At 40.6% G+C, this 14,417-nt stretch overlaps 1 protein-coding gene across 2 annotated transcripts; it reads right to left on the bottom strand.

The window, feature by feature from the left end:
• Positions 1-390: 390 nt before the first annotated feature.
• Positions 391-14,363, bottom strand: MFAP3 (microfibril associated protein 3). Of its 2 annotated transcripts, XM_084636991.1 has the most exons (4): positions 14,248-14,363; positions 12,906-12,954; positions 6,453-6,940; positions 391-4,416 (listed from the first exon to the last, which is right to left on the bottom strand). In XM_084636991.1, exons 3-4 carry the CDS (start codon positions 6,742-6,744, stop codon positions 3,671-3,673), a joined length of 1,038 nt encoding a protein of 345 aa, XP_084493117.1. In that variant the 5' UTR covers positions 6,745-6,940; positions 12,906-12,954; positions 14,248-14,363; the 3' UTR covers positions 391-3,670. The 2 variants fall into 2 exon arrangements, with proteins under 2 accessions (XP_084493117.1, XP_084493118.1); XM_084636992.1 differs by lacking the exon at positions 12,906-12,954 and having other exon boundaries at positions 14,248-14,354.
• Between the last annotated feature and the right edge of the window lie 54 nt (positions 14,364-14,417).

Raw genomic sequence — 14,417 nt, forward strand, 5'->3', positions numbered from 1 at the left:
AAAGACCCTGTTGAAATCATGTCAGGGCTGCTGTTCTACAGCCATCTGTTGACGCAGCTGGTAAGAATCGTTACAGATGGCCATGGGGACTCTAGGACATTATAAAATGACAAATCAAAGATGTTATGGCACAAATTGTCTTGCAGATAATCAGATACACAGGCAACCTTTACCAGTTTGCCTAACAGTTTTGCTGGCATTAGCTAAAGACAGCTGTTTATTAACTCTTTATGGAGAGCCCCTCTTTCCCCCGTCTGATGCAAGAGAATTTAAAGAGATGATAAAACTCACAGGTTTTTTTGCTAAATTTATTCTGACAATCTACCAATTAATTTTATGAAAGTATGACTCATAATGTTGTTATATAACACAGTCACATTACACTCTACAGAATACAAATAACCAAAACAAAGTTACTTGTAAATACAATCTTGGCTAAGGAGTAGAGTTTACAGTACAAAAAACAAATTGAGGTTCAGAAGAGAAGATAAAACAGCCTTGTGATTGTCAGAGACATTAGCTGAAGCCAAGAAAAAACATGCATTTTTTTACAAGGAGTTTAACCCCCCCCCCCCCGACGATGTTTGAGTAATCTTTCCAAAATAAATTTTAGTTAGATGTATCAAAAAATTCAAGCAGTAACAGATATCACTAACATGGGAGCAATAGGTCAACCTGTTTGGAAACCACTATGTTAGGGTTCATTATTTGGAAATTATGGGTTCTACATCATCCTGGTTCCCAGTGTCATAGGAATCTGTTCAATACACTCGTTGATGTCATATTAAGGTTCCAACCCTGCTCTGATGAAGTTCAGTGGAAACAAGATTGGGCCCTACACTTCATAAATACTACTTATGTACTGAAAATCCTACAAAACAGCCTCTCTCCCAGAAATGAAATGACTTATTACTATGGCAAACTGACCACTTGATTTTGGAATTTAAAAATAAACAAACTATCCAGCACATCATTTCTGTATTTTCTGGCCTAATGGAACAAGTCCTTTCTCTCTGCTACTCAGACACCAGATGAAACAGCTAGATAGGCAAATACAGACTTGGTTTATTAAGAATGCAGTGTTATCTACCTAAACTATACAAATTACAGAACAGATTCAGTTAAATCGGGAGCTGTTCTCTTACACTGATCGCATATAGCTCCAGCGTCATTTTGTTGCATGCAAGCTGCCATTTTTGATGAGACACCTGTCAATCATTATTGCGTGTCTGCTGGTTTGGAAGTATTTAAAAGAAGCCTTGATTTTACGGTTCCATCTCCAAATTGCATTTATAACATGGGGACAAAAACATCAAGGATGCCGCCACCATATGTAGTGTGACAGTTTGACAGAGGGGCATGGCCAGCTTCTCTGAAAGACAGGCATGGCAAAGAGGAAATCCTATAGCCTGGGGGACGTACAAGGTCAGACTACACGATTACCCCTTCTGGCCGTAACATCTTTGAGCTATGACATTCAAACTCGACCAAAGGAAATTCTTTTCACCAGAATGCACCGTTAGCCTGCAGAATCACTGCCGCCAGGAATCACCGAGGCCAGCGGTTTAGCAGGATGCAAAAAAGGACTGGCCATTTATCTGACTAACAAAAATATCCAGAGTTATAACCATGACTATTTAAGAATAAACAAAGAGCCAAGAGAGGAATATAAACCCTTAAGATGAAGAGGAGCATACACAACCTCTAGCTATATGAGCGTGAAGAAGAATCTATCACGAAGGACAGGTTATTCCAGATCTATTCCTCTGAAGCATAGCCACCTGTCAGAAACAGGAGACTGGAATAGATGGATCACTGGGCTGATCCAGTCAGCAATTCCTATGTTCCTGATAAACACAGGCCTCTCAGTGAAGACAAGCTCTGCTAGACCTGCGTTGCTTGTGTTTGACTTCAGAAGCGTCTCGGGAAAGAACTTAAAAATGCTTCACCCTCTCGGTCTCTAATACTGACACGTAAATATGATTTACGCATGCCATTTATTACAAGGCTGTATTACTGCAGATTCCTCTGCTTTGTAGAATGGCACTCCTATATCTGTTTGTCATCCACCGCCACCCCTGTAAACGTAACCTGAAAACCTCTGAAAAATCTTGAATGTTTCCTCCGGAAACCACTAGTTCAAGTCACCTTTCAAAAATAGGAAGCAAAGAAAGAGATGTGGGAAGCTAAGCGGTGCTCCTGTTGCTAAGTTGTTAAAATTATATGGCAATATGCTCCCAGCAGTTGTAAGAAAATAATTTGTGGAGTGCTTACAAGCCTTACATACATTTAAATCGCAACTGGAAATAAAGTGTGATTAAAGTGATACACTTGTAAATGTTACATAAAAAATAAGAAATACAAAATAAAAAAAAAGGAAAAGATCAGCACCAAAAAGCGAAACTAGGGGTCAGAGTCTCTTCTACATGCCAGTCCCTAGGGATTGGATCTCCTCCTCTGAGGAATCTCCTGGCACAGGAGAGTCCCTAACTAGCACAGGGCAATGTGTGGTCAGCTCCTGTGCTACATCTCCTTGCAGCTCTTACCATGGGGCTTGCTAGAAATGGAAGAGGGCATGGCCAGACGGGTACTGCACTCCAGTGACTTGCGACTGGCAGATAGCAGAACCAGGGAGCCATAACTAGCCATAACTATCCACAGCTAAGAATCTGGCCCTAAGTTCCCCCCACTTTTCTTGTTAATGTTGTTTAGAAACAACTGCCTGAGACATTTGATCTCTAGATTTTTTTTTTTTTTAGGACAACCAACTCGTCATCCCTTGCCCACGGCAATGTCAAATACACCACAATCGTTTGGATTTTCTGCAGTGAGTAAAGTCAATAAGGTTCATGGACAGATAATACCAGCAGAACTGCCTTCCTGTCCTGCCATGTAAAACAGAAACAGGGTACGGCATCTACCAATATTGGTCATTTAACCATGGTGCTGATTATGTCAAAATCAAGATTTAATTTTCCATACGCTACAATGGCGTTTTGGTAAGTTTCTGCAGAATCATTAAAACCTTAGAGCCCTGGTTATTCCATAAATTGCTTTGAAACTATGACAATTAATTTAATCCAGATGCACAGTCTGGCACTATTCCTTATTCTAAGTACAGTATGTTTTGATGGCAACACAAAAGCAAAATACACAAAGCAGATTTGCCGAAGCCCATAGTTTTGATGGGCTGCACACATCAAGAGGCAACTCAAAAAGAGCACACCTCTCAAATCATCAGGACAATAATGCAGGCAGGCTTGAATCTGAAAGAATTCAGATTTCTTTGTGTATATGAAGAAACAGTTCACAAAGGAAAGGATCCTATGGCACGTGTTTAGCTCAATTTAGCCACCTCTGATACAGTAACTGAGGTGACCAAGAAATTGAGTGTGAATTATCCCGTTTGTGAAATGCTTCCAGTGGAGTAAGTTTGCTTTACAAAATTGTTGCGAAGGAGTATTCCAAATGGCCTCATCTAAGCAGGCTTAAATCTATAGATCTGCACTGAGAAACAGAGATGAGGAAACGCACATATTTAGGTAAAGTTTTGGCACCTCATATTCTGGAAAAAGATTCATTATTTCTTGTGCACATTTGACTAGAGTTCCTTTTTTCTCGACACCCTACAGAAATCAGACGCAGCTTTAATAATCCCACCTCGCTGGATTCAGCAGACCTCTTCTTCGGAAGGTACAGTATGGCAGCTGTCATGGGAAACAGTGTCAATGCTTTGTATTTCTGACTGAAGGTGGACCGATACCTGAACTGCTATTTCTTGACCCTGCTCATTCATGGAGCCATCATCCGAGTCCCCTGCTGGTGAATTACTGCGCTTGAGCTCTGGGTTGATGGGGTAGATCGTATCTTGGGTAGCAAGGGCTTGGGTCTGTTTGGTTTCCTCACCAACTTCATCAGGATCATCAACTCGCACTGCTTCGAAGATCTCCTCCATGAATGCCCTACAGTTCAGGATCAAAGGTGGGAGGGGGATGCTTCTAGCAAGCTCTTCAATGTATCGAGCAAATTCCATGGTCTTAAACTGGGTGACTTTGGCCAGCTCTAACGTTTTGGCAGATGTGATGATAGGAATGCGCTTGGCGATCTCAAAGGCTTTCTGAAGCTTCTCAGCCCCTTCTGTCCTGAAGAATTCATTGATGGCCTTCTCTGTCTTGCGGAGGTGGCTGCTCATCATACACAGACGGGTGATGTTTAAAATGAGGATGATTGTGAAGGCAACCAGACACACAATCATGTAGTAGATGCTCATGTCCCCGGATGTGAAGATAACCCTCAGGGTGACTGTGTAGTAGGAGGTGCCATTACGATTAGTGGCTGCACAGGTGTACCGCCCGCGGTCACCAAAAGTTACACTGGTAATGTTAAGGATTCGGTCAGTGATCAACCATCTTCCACCTAAAGATCCAAAAGAAACAAGTGTAGTAATGAGACAAAGAGAATTAAGAAAACATAACAAATTGTGCTTACTCCTTTGAGATACAGGCCTTGGCACGAAGTACTGCATCTGTAACATAATACAAAGATTCCTCAATGATCATACCTGATGTGGTGGAGATTTTGTTCTGTAGCTTGTTTAGCCTGAATTTACAACTCAGGTGCTATAAGTACACCGGACCCTTAATAGAATGCGGGATTTGGGATCCATGCGCGGGACTGCGTTATAGTGCGGACCGTGTTAAAATGAATTGCAATTAAAGTAATTAAATTTGGGATCCATGGCCGCGATTGTATTATATGTGAATTTGCACTATATAGACGCGCGTTCTAGCGAGGCTCTGGTGTACTTTTCTACCGTAAGATTTTGCTCGCATCCCACTCTTTGTTCCATTTTGTATTGTTCCGTACAGAGCGGCTGTGCCTTTAGACCGACAGCTCTTTGGGGCACGGATTCCAGTATTTGTTTAGCACATTTTGCCCACTGTATGGTGCTGTGTTTATTTACTGCTCTATATAATTATAACGTCCAGTTTTCCATGTGGATTGACTGAGGCAAAAGTTAAGTGAGCCATGGTAAACGTCACATAGTCAGTAAGGGTACATTTATACACTGCACACTAAGCCCAGGTCTGTGGGACCTGGGCTTGTGGACTCGGTGTTTCCAAGCCCATGCTTGAGCATTCACACTGCATTGAACACCTGGGTTAACAATTGCTGGCCTGTCTCTCACAGCCGTACCAACGCCTCCATATTGCACTGCGCAGACCTTCTGACTTGGGTCTGTGACTTGACCTGCATCCACACTGCAAAATGATAGGCCTTGGATACAAGTCCCAGTGGGGCTTGTACTTTGATTCTGACTCCCCCCACACCCAACAAGGTCCTAGCACCTGGACCCTGAGTGCTGCTGACCAGAGTCAGACTGAACTGAGTGTGGACAGGAGAGGGGCTTGGGCTCAAATCCGAGTCAGAGCCTGTGTTTAGTGTGCAGTGTAGACATACCCTAAGTAGCTCAGCTGGTGTTAAAACCCATCCCTGGAGACCCAGTCTTTTGCTTTAACCACTACACAACTGTGCTTCTTCTACTGACTGACAAAACTCTTGGTAAAAAAATAAATTAATAATAATAATGCTGGCTTCACAGGCAATTTCCTACATATTTACTAAATTGGGGAGGACACATTGTTTTCATAACTCATTCTCTTCATTTACGCTGCTTTCAATTAAATTTCCAGATGGCATCTAAAGATTATTTTAGCTGCACATAAGCTGGATAATACCCCAAATTAATATGCACAGCATTAAGAGGATACTGTCAGGTAGCTCAGGTTCACAATTTGACCTAACTTAAAACTTGTTATCTAATGAAGACTGTTCCCCAGATTCTATAAACAGTATTACTTTTTTCTTTTTTAAAATTAAGCACTTAATGGGCTAAGAGAGTGCATCTCCCTCTGTAGTAATGGTTAACTAGCAAAACCATTCCCTGAGCAGTTAAACATCCTGTTGATTTCCATAGAGTTGCTGGCGCATAAACCAGGAAGTAAATTTAATCAAATAATCTCTCGCCTTTAAAAAGGCCGAGAAAGCATGAGAATAGTTTGCCAGCTAGAAAAGGTCACAATTTGAGGAAAATTATTTTTTAATGTATGTTCCTAAGATGTAAAGAGCAGGACAAAATAAAAAATCAGTTATGAAGCTGATTCTCTGGATCTTTAATTATGTACCTTTGAAGCAAAACAGTTCAGTTCTACAAGATTAAGCATCAGAGCAAAAAGGGTGGGCCAGTGGATAGGGCACTAGCCTGGGACTTGGGTTCAGTTCCCTGCTCCACCACAGGTTTCCTACGTGACCTTGGGCAAAACACTTAGTCTCTCTGTGCCTCAGTTCCCCATGTGTAAAAGGAGGATAAACCTCTCACGAGGGTTGTGAAGATAAATATGTTAAAGATGGTGAAGTGTTCAGATACCATCTAAGATAGTAGCAGAGCTTACCTTCATCTCTTTCATTGAGCAGCTGTCCTTTTGAATTGTACCAAAGGATAAATTCATACTGGCTGATGTTCAGTTTACATTCAATTAAAGCACTGGTCCCCTCCTTTGCTATGATATCATGATGTGCTGGAGAATTTGCCACGACTCGGAAGACTGGATGAAGTGAAGCAGTCAGAGAAATGGATCTTGACCCAGGTGTAATTGTCCTGTTAGAAGCTACATTTTCCAGGGCAAAAGCAGCAGGCAGACCCGCACTAACAATCAAAACTAACAGGCAACAACTGAGATTCATGGAAGATTAGAGAAAATTGTTTTTTTCATTTAACTTGGAGTAAGGAGCAGGATGCGTAATATCAAGCTGTCTGCATTAAACAGAGATCAGTGAGGAGGGTCTTGAGTTGTTCATTGACAGAGAGTTTCTTGGAAACATCTGAATCCCAGTGCACTTTCAAGACCATCGATATTAGTAGTGAAAATGGGAAATCCAACTGTGAAAAAAAAAAAAAGAGAATTAGGTTTGTTAATAATACCAAGCTTACGTGGTTTTCAAATCTCATTTCCAGTAAACAGATTTCAGACTAAAATAATTTAAACTGTCAGCTGAGGGGTTTGGCATCAGAGATGAGCTCAGAGCATGCCAAAGGGATGAGGGTAAGAAGATATTAGCATGATCAGTACTCCAGTCACTTCAGATGTACACTTGTCCTCCCCTCCAAAATAAGACATCTCAGGGAGGCTAGGCATTAGGGGCAAAAAGAATGTAACAAAAGGGCCAAAGTGATTAACAGATTGGAAATGCGTAGCTCCCATTGGGATCAAAATGTGGACTGTGTGTATGGCAAAGAAAAACAGTTTTCACAACACGGGGAAGATGAAGGATGAAAATGTAATTTTAAAAAACAAGTGATTTCAAGTCCTGATTTTCCAAAGGGTATCTACTCAGCCTCTTGTTCTGTACCTACAGATAACTGTGGGTGCATTTTATAGCCCTGAGACAAATAATTACCTGATTTGCAGGTACAATCAGTAGTTAGATGCCTAAGTGCTATAAAATGCACCCACAATTTTTTGTTCCTGGAAAACTGTATCTGCAATGATTTGTGGGTACAAAATGGAAAGTCACTTCTGAAATCTGGCCATTAACATCGAACTGTTCTTCTTCATGACAACTTTTCTTGCTGCCACATTATCAGACCCACATTTTTACCGTAATTTGATGCTGAAAATATTGCACTAATGGCTACTACTATTTAGCACTTACAGTATGTTTTTCATCTTCAAAGTGCTCTAAAAGCTACAGGTGCCAAATTCTGCTCTGCATCTCCTAGTGCTGTCAGGGGGTATTTTGACTAAGGACAGGACCCACAATTTTTAAAATGAAGGTGTGCACAAGATAATGGATGGCATTAGAATAAAAGACCACTATCAATGCTTCTGGTATATATCAGTTTTTTCCACCGACAACCAAGAAGCAAAACATTTCAGTAAATACACTGAACTCCAAGAATGAGTTGGCATGAGAAAGGTTTACATTTGTATATAATTTTCATGAAACCTGACCAGAGAATATTTCTGATCTAGTAAATGTTCTTTAGACTCATCATTCCTTCTAGACTGTCCCATGGCAATGAAAACCAATTTATGATGGGAAAAACCCAAACTAAAATACCTTGGTATCTTAATGAATATCTTATGTCACCCTGTTGAATATCTGACTTCAATCTTTATAGTCTGTTGTTCTTCTACCAATAACACATACCAGCAGGGTTCTATTTCATAACTAGGACAGTACAAAGGATTAAGTAATTCATCTATATGCTTTTTATAAATAAGGCAGCAGGCACTTGATACGTTTTTTTCATCATTTTGACATTACTAGTTGACACTGCTTATAGTACTTTAACATACCACAGAGGAATAGGATCACGGCACAAAGGATTACTCTACAAATGAATGCACCTATTTTTTGCTCTTTAACTCCTTTATAGAATAGATTAATTAATCACATCCAGGAATTAGGAAATTCATTTACCACATACTATGCCAGCTAAGAATTTTTATTAAAGGTTATTTGCCCAAGGACAATCCAGATTTCTAATTTGACAAGATAACTTTGTCCTATTATTGGTTGCTGTTGTCAAAAATCAGCTAATTAGAAAAAACAGTATTGTTGTTTGACTCTCCTTCAAGGTTCAGCTGACTGGCATGTCTAAACCTGAGGTGGAATTAGAGTAGGCCCCAACTGTTGTTTCTGTGTAAATCCACTGAATGGCACCGAGCCTGTCTCTCCTCCCCATTCTTTTTTCTGCATGTCTCATTTCTTATTTCTTCCTTTAGGATGAGGCCGGCAGCTGTGGAAGGAACTTGATTAGTGCCACGCTACTGAGCAGAACCCATTTCCCACAGGCAAGCTGACAAGGAATAGAGCTTCCTAGTTAGCTGCATTCCACCAGTGGCATCTCTGGGAAGGCATTTATGCAAAGAAACTGGTGCTGATCCAGTTCTGCTGGAGCTAGAGCAGGCTGTCCAGGGGGCTTTTCCGGGGACTTTACTCAGCCCCAAAGGCACACTGTTGCACATACTGGATCTATGAAGCTATTTAATACCTTGGATCCCTCTTTCATCTCCCTTTTCATTTCCCCCTACTCTCTTTCTTGCTCCTGATGCTTTCCCCAATCATCTTGCCTTGCTCTCCTTTTTCTCCTCTCACCTTTGTGCTTTCTCTAACCACCTTACCCATGGCACATCTATCTGCCCCCATCTGCCAGGCGCCCTCTCTGTTCCTTCAAATCCTCCTTGTTCAGCTATTCTTTTTCCTCTTTACTTCTAATCAATAACTCCACAAACGACATTTCCCTTACCATGGTCCTGAGTTTATCTGGTGTTATTTTGCTGGTAATCTGTGTGGGATAAGGCACATGTCCTTTTTATTTATGTCTCTGAAGCACCAAGTAACTTTACTACCCTCTCACTTTTATAATGAAATAAATAAATAGTATTGTCAGCACTACAGTTAAAAATCTTGTTTCTCTCGGGTCCATATGTCAGCTGAGAAAACACATTCAGGCTGAACTTGGCATGTAAACATCTTAGTTTAGTAGTCAATTAACGCTTTTAAATGTCTGAGGATACATAACTAAAAATATATAAATCAAAAATGTTAGAAGTTGATGAGTTTAAGATTTGTTTTGTGCTTATATAATTGCAAAACTACTTTGATTTAAAAAAATAGTTTGGCAAGTAACTATTCCAAAATATGAACTAACCACTACTGGTACAATTTAAAAAAAAAATTAAAAAGTTGAATACGTACAAGACAAATGCAAAGTTTCAGAAGGATATTTTCCACACAGACTTAATCAAGTGACATGACGTCTGTTCTCATATCTTGTATAAATATGAGAGACACTATTTTATAACACAGAGGTTCTGCTTTTTCTTTAAACTTCCCCCTAACCCACAGGAAATAAAGTGAAATAAACAGTTCTATGTAAAAGAAACAACAAGAGCAAGAAGATTCAAAGTTTATATTGACACACAATCTTTCACTCTTTTTTTTTGGTGGGGTGAAGACGGAACAATAGTATGAATGAAGGCCAAAGTGTTAACCTACCCTTTGTCTTTCATGTCATAACTTAAATGTTATTTCAACTTAAGGGTTGCAGCCTTACTCAGATGACCCTTACTCAGATGAGTAGGATGCTCTCACGAATAAGCATTACTCATGCGATTAAGGTTTTACAGCATCAGTCCTAGTTTTGTCATATGAGATCTGATTCAATAAAAGTTGTGGAAACCTAGTTCATTTCAAAAAAGGTGTTAAACATAGTTTCAGATACTACACGTTTCCACTGCCAATCTTTGTGGCCTTACTATCTTATTTTTTCTATTTTTTAAAAAAAGATTTCCCTCTTTTTCTTACTGTTGTGTGAAAGACCATTCTGACAGGGTAAAAAAACTGACAATACAAGGGAAACAGTGAAATTGACTATTAGCAAAGTGCTGTCAAATGCTCAAAGTAAACACATTGAAAAAAAAAGGAAATTATTTTTTTCTTTCCTCTCTTTCAGTTACAGTAATCTTAGGAGTGGCTTATAAAAATTATAGCTAGAGCAGTTTCAGATATAAATGCTCCAGGGGTGAATGTTTTTGGAAAGTATGAGCAAAATCCGGACACATTTTTCAGTTAGGAACAAAACATTTCTATTTTAAAAGGTTGTAAGATTTGTTTTCTATGCAAGTATCATTCAAAAATATCTGAACAGTACAAGTGGTGTGTCCTCCTTCCTGAAAAATAGTAACTAGGGCCCTGGTCCTGCACAGACTTACCTGCGTTTATCTTTACACACTGTAGGCCAGATTCTGTATCACTAATGTCAGTGAGAGTTTTGACATTGACTTCAATAGGGGCAGGATGGGACCCTGTGAGCAATCCCACTGACTTTAACAAAATTACTCACAGTACATGAAGTTAAACACGTGCTGCATAAACTTTTGAATGACTGAAGCCCAGAAAGAAAAATAAAGGATAAGAAATGAAAAAAGAAAACAAGCAAACAAAAGAGTGTGTGCATTGGAACATGAATAGTATAAAATATTCCCATTAAGTTTTCAGTGGATATTATTTATGTGACTATGGAATCACATAATAAATATAAATATCAATTTGAACTCCCTATGTGTGATTTTTCAGCTGCTATTTCTATGTGTAGTTACAAAACTGACTAAGTGCTTGGCTATGAAAATGGAAATATGCAGCACAAGCTGTTGAGTGAATAACGTTTTACTGCACCGATGAAGTGGGTTCTAGCTCACGAAAGCTTATGCCCAAATAAATTTGTTAGTCTCTAAGGTGCCACAAGGACTCCTGGTTGTTTTTGCTGATACAGACTAACACGGCTACCACTTTGAAACCTGTTCAGTGATTGTTAGTTATGCTGTTAAATGTAACTTTTATACACAATGGGCTCAAACCTGCCACCAGATATATACACATAGCTCCACTTGACTTCAATGAGAGTTACAGAAGGTGTATCTGAGGGCAATTTTGGTTCTGATAGGTGCAAATGGAGCATGTTGCAATTACTACATGACAATCAAGTTCTACATTTCCTCAGTTCGGAGTGTTTCAGGTCCCAATCCCACAACTGCATGTGCAGGTGGACATCCCTGTGCCTGAAGGATCAAAGTCTAAAATGCTAATCTTAATGCAACATTAACATACATTTCTGCAGTCTGTACAATATATTCAGATAGCAGATTTAGGGTATATCTTCACTCCAGAGTTAACTTGAGTGACTGAGTTAACTCCTCTTAAATTAGCCAAGCTAGAGTGAGAGCAGTCACACTGCGAAATAACACTGGAGCTTCACAGACGGGTTGTGTCAGCAGCTGATGAGTTGTGCTAACTTGAGCTATAGTCTAAACCCACTCAAGATGAAAGCACCAGCATACTTGGATTAACGATTTTATGTGGTTGGGATCTGAGTTAAGGGCAACATGCAGGTTAACTCTGCAGTGAAAACAAGTCCTTATTTTCCTTATTGAATCAGACACAAAGAGTATCTTATTATATCAAATCACTGTAATCTCCTGTCTAATGATGTTTTAGAGAATCAGTGGAGATAATTCTAATATCTCCAATGGTTTTCTTGTGATAATTTCTTCATTTTGAATTATTAAATTTAAATTATTAGATGTTCAAGTTTTTTTAACTCTATTTCTAACCTGACATTAGAAACCTAAGTCAATTATTTCAACACCGGAAATATCTAGCAACATTTTCCCTCAGAAGAGTGAGCTAATTATCTTCAGTAATTGCATATGCTAATGCCTATATGTGCAATGAATCTGCATAATGTATAAAACATCAGGAGTGATGGGTCATTGAATTTTACCATTAAATTCTTGAAGGTCTGATTTATTATAAATTGTTTGTCACATTTTCCTTTTGCAAACCCATTGTTATTAAGCAGACAAAGATCTTTCATTGTCAACTGCTGGAAGAGAATGTTTTGCTAAGTCCATATTACTCAACCATCACATTTATGCAAAACAGCTTCTGAAACTGATAATGGAGTTAAAAAGAGGATAAAACATGAAAAGTGCAAACATCACAAAATCTTCAAGAAAGTATTAAAATCAAGGCAAGAGAAAGCATCCACAGTAGTAACTGGAATGGTTTATGTCTGAACCTGAACTTAAGATCAACATATTTAACCTTTACTGAGCCATAAGAATGGTTATACTGGGTCAGACCAAAGATCCATCTAGCCCAGTATCCTGTCTTCCAACAGTGGCCAATGCCAGGTGCCCCAGAGGGAATGAACAGAACAGGTCATCATCAAGTGACGGTAGCCTTGAACTCTGAATTTTCCTATCTACAACAACAAATATTTAGTTTTCACTTAAACCACAAACCTACTTTTTCATTACTAGAAAATATTCTCTTACTGTAGATATCATCTTTGTGTAGCCTGTCAAGTAGTTTGTTACAATACACCTTTGAAAAAAATAAAGTTGAAATTAGTATATGACAATAGACATTTTTTCCACATGATAAATGTGATATAATACATTAGAATCTATAGGGGATTTCAAAATCGACTTTACGTAAACTGAAAATTGAATCTCTTGAAGGCCCCACACTGCATGTATTTATGCATTTGCTTAATTCTACTCATGTGAGTGGTCCTAGTGAAATCAGTGTGACTTCTCACATCAATATGCATAGTTTCAAGCATAAAATACTGATCAGTAGGCCCACTGATTTCAATGTGCTTTGAATTAGACCTTCAGCACCTAAAGCCCTGATTCAGAAAAAGCCCGTCAATACATTCTTAAATTCATCTCAATTCAGGGAAGCACGTAAATCCATGCTTAATTTTAAGCATGTGTTTGGTTGCTTTCCCGAATCAAAGATTAAGGCTTCAATTGAGCGTTCTGATTCGTGCAGGCAGACCCCTCCATCCACGGTGGAGCTGTACGGATGGCAATGGGGCTCTGCAGGATGACTGGGGCCTGTTTGCATAGATCAGTTGACAGGATTGAGGCGTAAGATTTAACCATTCTCTTTCTCCCCTTTCACATTTTATAAGAGGGGCAGACGGCTCTAGAGACCGTATGCTGTCCTGGTGCCCATGTCACTGACAACAACCACAGCGGCTGAGTGTGAAATAAAGATACATTTCATGTATCTTTTTTAAAACATTGCAATTTAAAACAAATCTGACAGCAGCTGCACCTTTCTCTGCCTACGTTTTAAAAGCGCATCACTGGCTCAAGTGACATTTTAGAACATAATAAAAAAGAAAGCAAAATCCAGACAAATCCTGAAACCAAAAGGTCACGGCCAGGGCCCCCCGAAGAGCCAAGAGAGCCGTGCCGGCCCAGGGCGCGGCGGCCGGGGGAGCGATGGCTCGCTGTGACGCCACGAGGCCTCGCCAGGCTGACGCGCCGTGATGTCACGGCCGAGCCCTGGGGAGAGGGGACGGGTTGGGATCATCTAGGCCGACCCCCTGCGGGACACCCGCCATGTGGCTTCCCTGAATTAACCCCCGCCTGCCCCCAGCAGATCTCCAGGGGAACACGATGCGCTCCCCCTCTACGGCAGCCTCACTGCAGAGCACACGTCAGGGCAGTGACGTCATGCCCGCATGACGTCAGGCCCGCATGACGTCAGGCCGGGGCGCCGTAGCTTCCCCCTAGGACTTAACAAGGCTTCGCCGAGGGCCCCCTGACGTCACTGTGACGTCACCGCGGTGACACGCTGCGTCGTCACGGCACGGCAACTTACTGATAGGTTGACGCTGGTGAGAGGCGGGTTTGGCCGGAGCCCCGGGAGCGCTCACGCCCCGACGGTGCAGAGAAGCCAACGGACTTTTCCGCCCCACGGCCAACCCGGAAGTGCCTCTGCGGCAGGGAGATGCGGCTTCCGGGTCAACGTGCCCTTCCGGGGTCAGCGCG

Source organism: Lepidochelys olivacea (genome assembly GCF_965140295.1).
Source record: "Lepidochelys olivacea isolate rLepOli2 genome assembly, chromosome: 8".
Classification (NCBI taxonomy): domain Eukaryota; kingdom Metazoa; phylum Chordata; order Testudines; family Cheloniidae; genus Lepidochelys; species Lepidochelys olivacea.

Coding starts and splice junctions, on each gene's coding strand:
- MFAP3 (XM_084636991.1), bottom strand. CDS start 6,744: ATGAATCTCAGTTGTTGCCTGTTAGTTTTGATTGTTAGTGCGGGTCTG. Junction 4,417..6,452: donor GCTCAATGAAAGAGATGAAG/GTAAGCTCTGCT, acceptor TTGGATCTTTAG/GTGGAAGATGGTTGATCACT.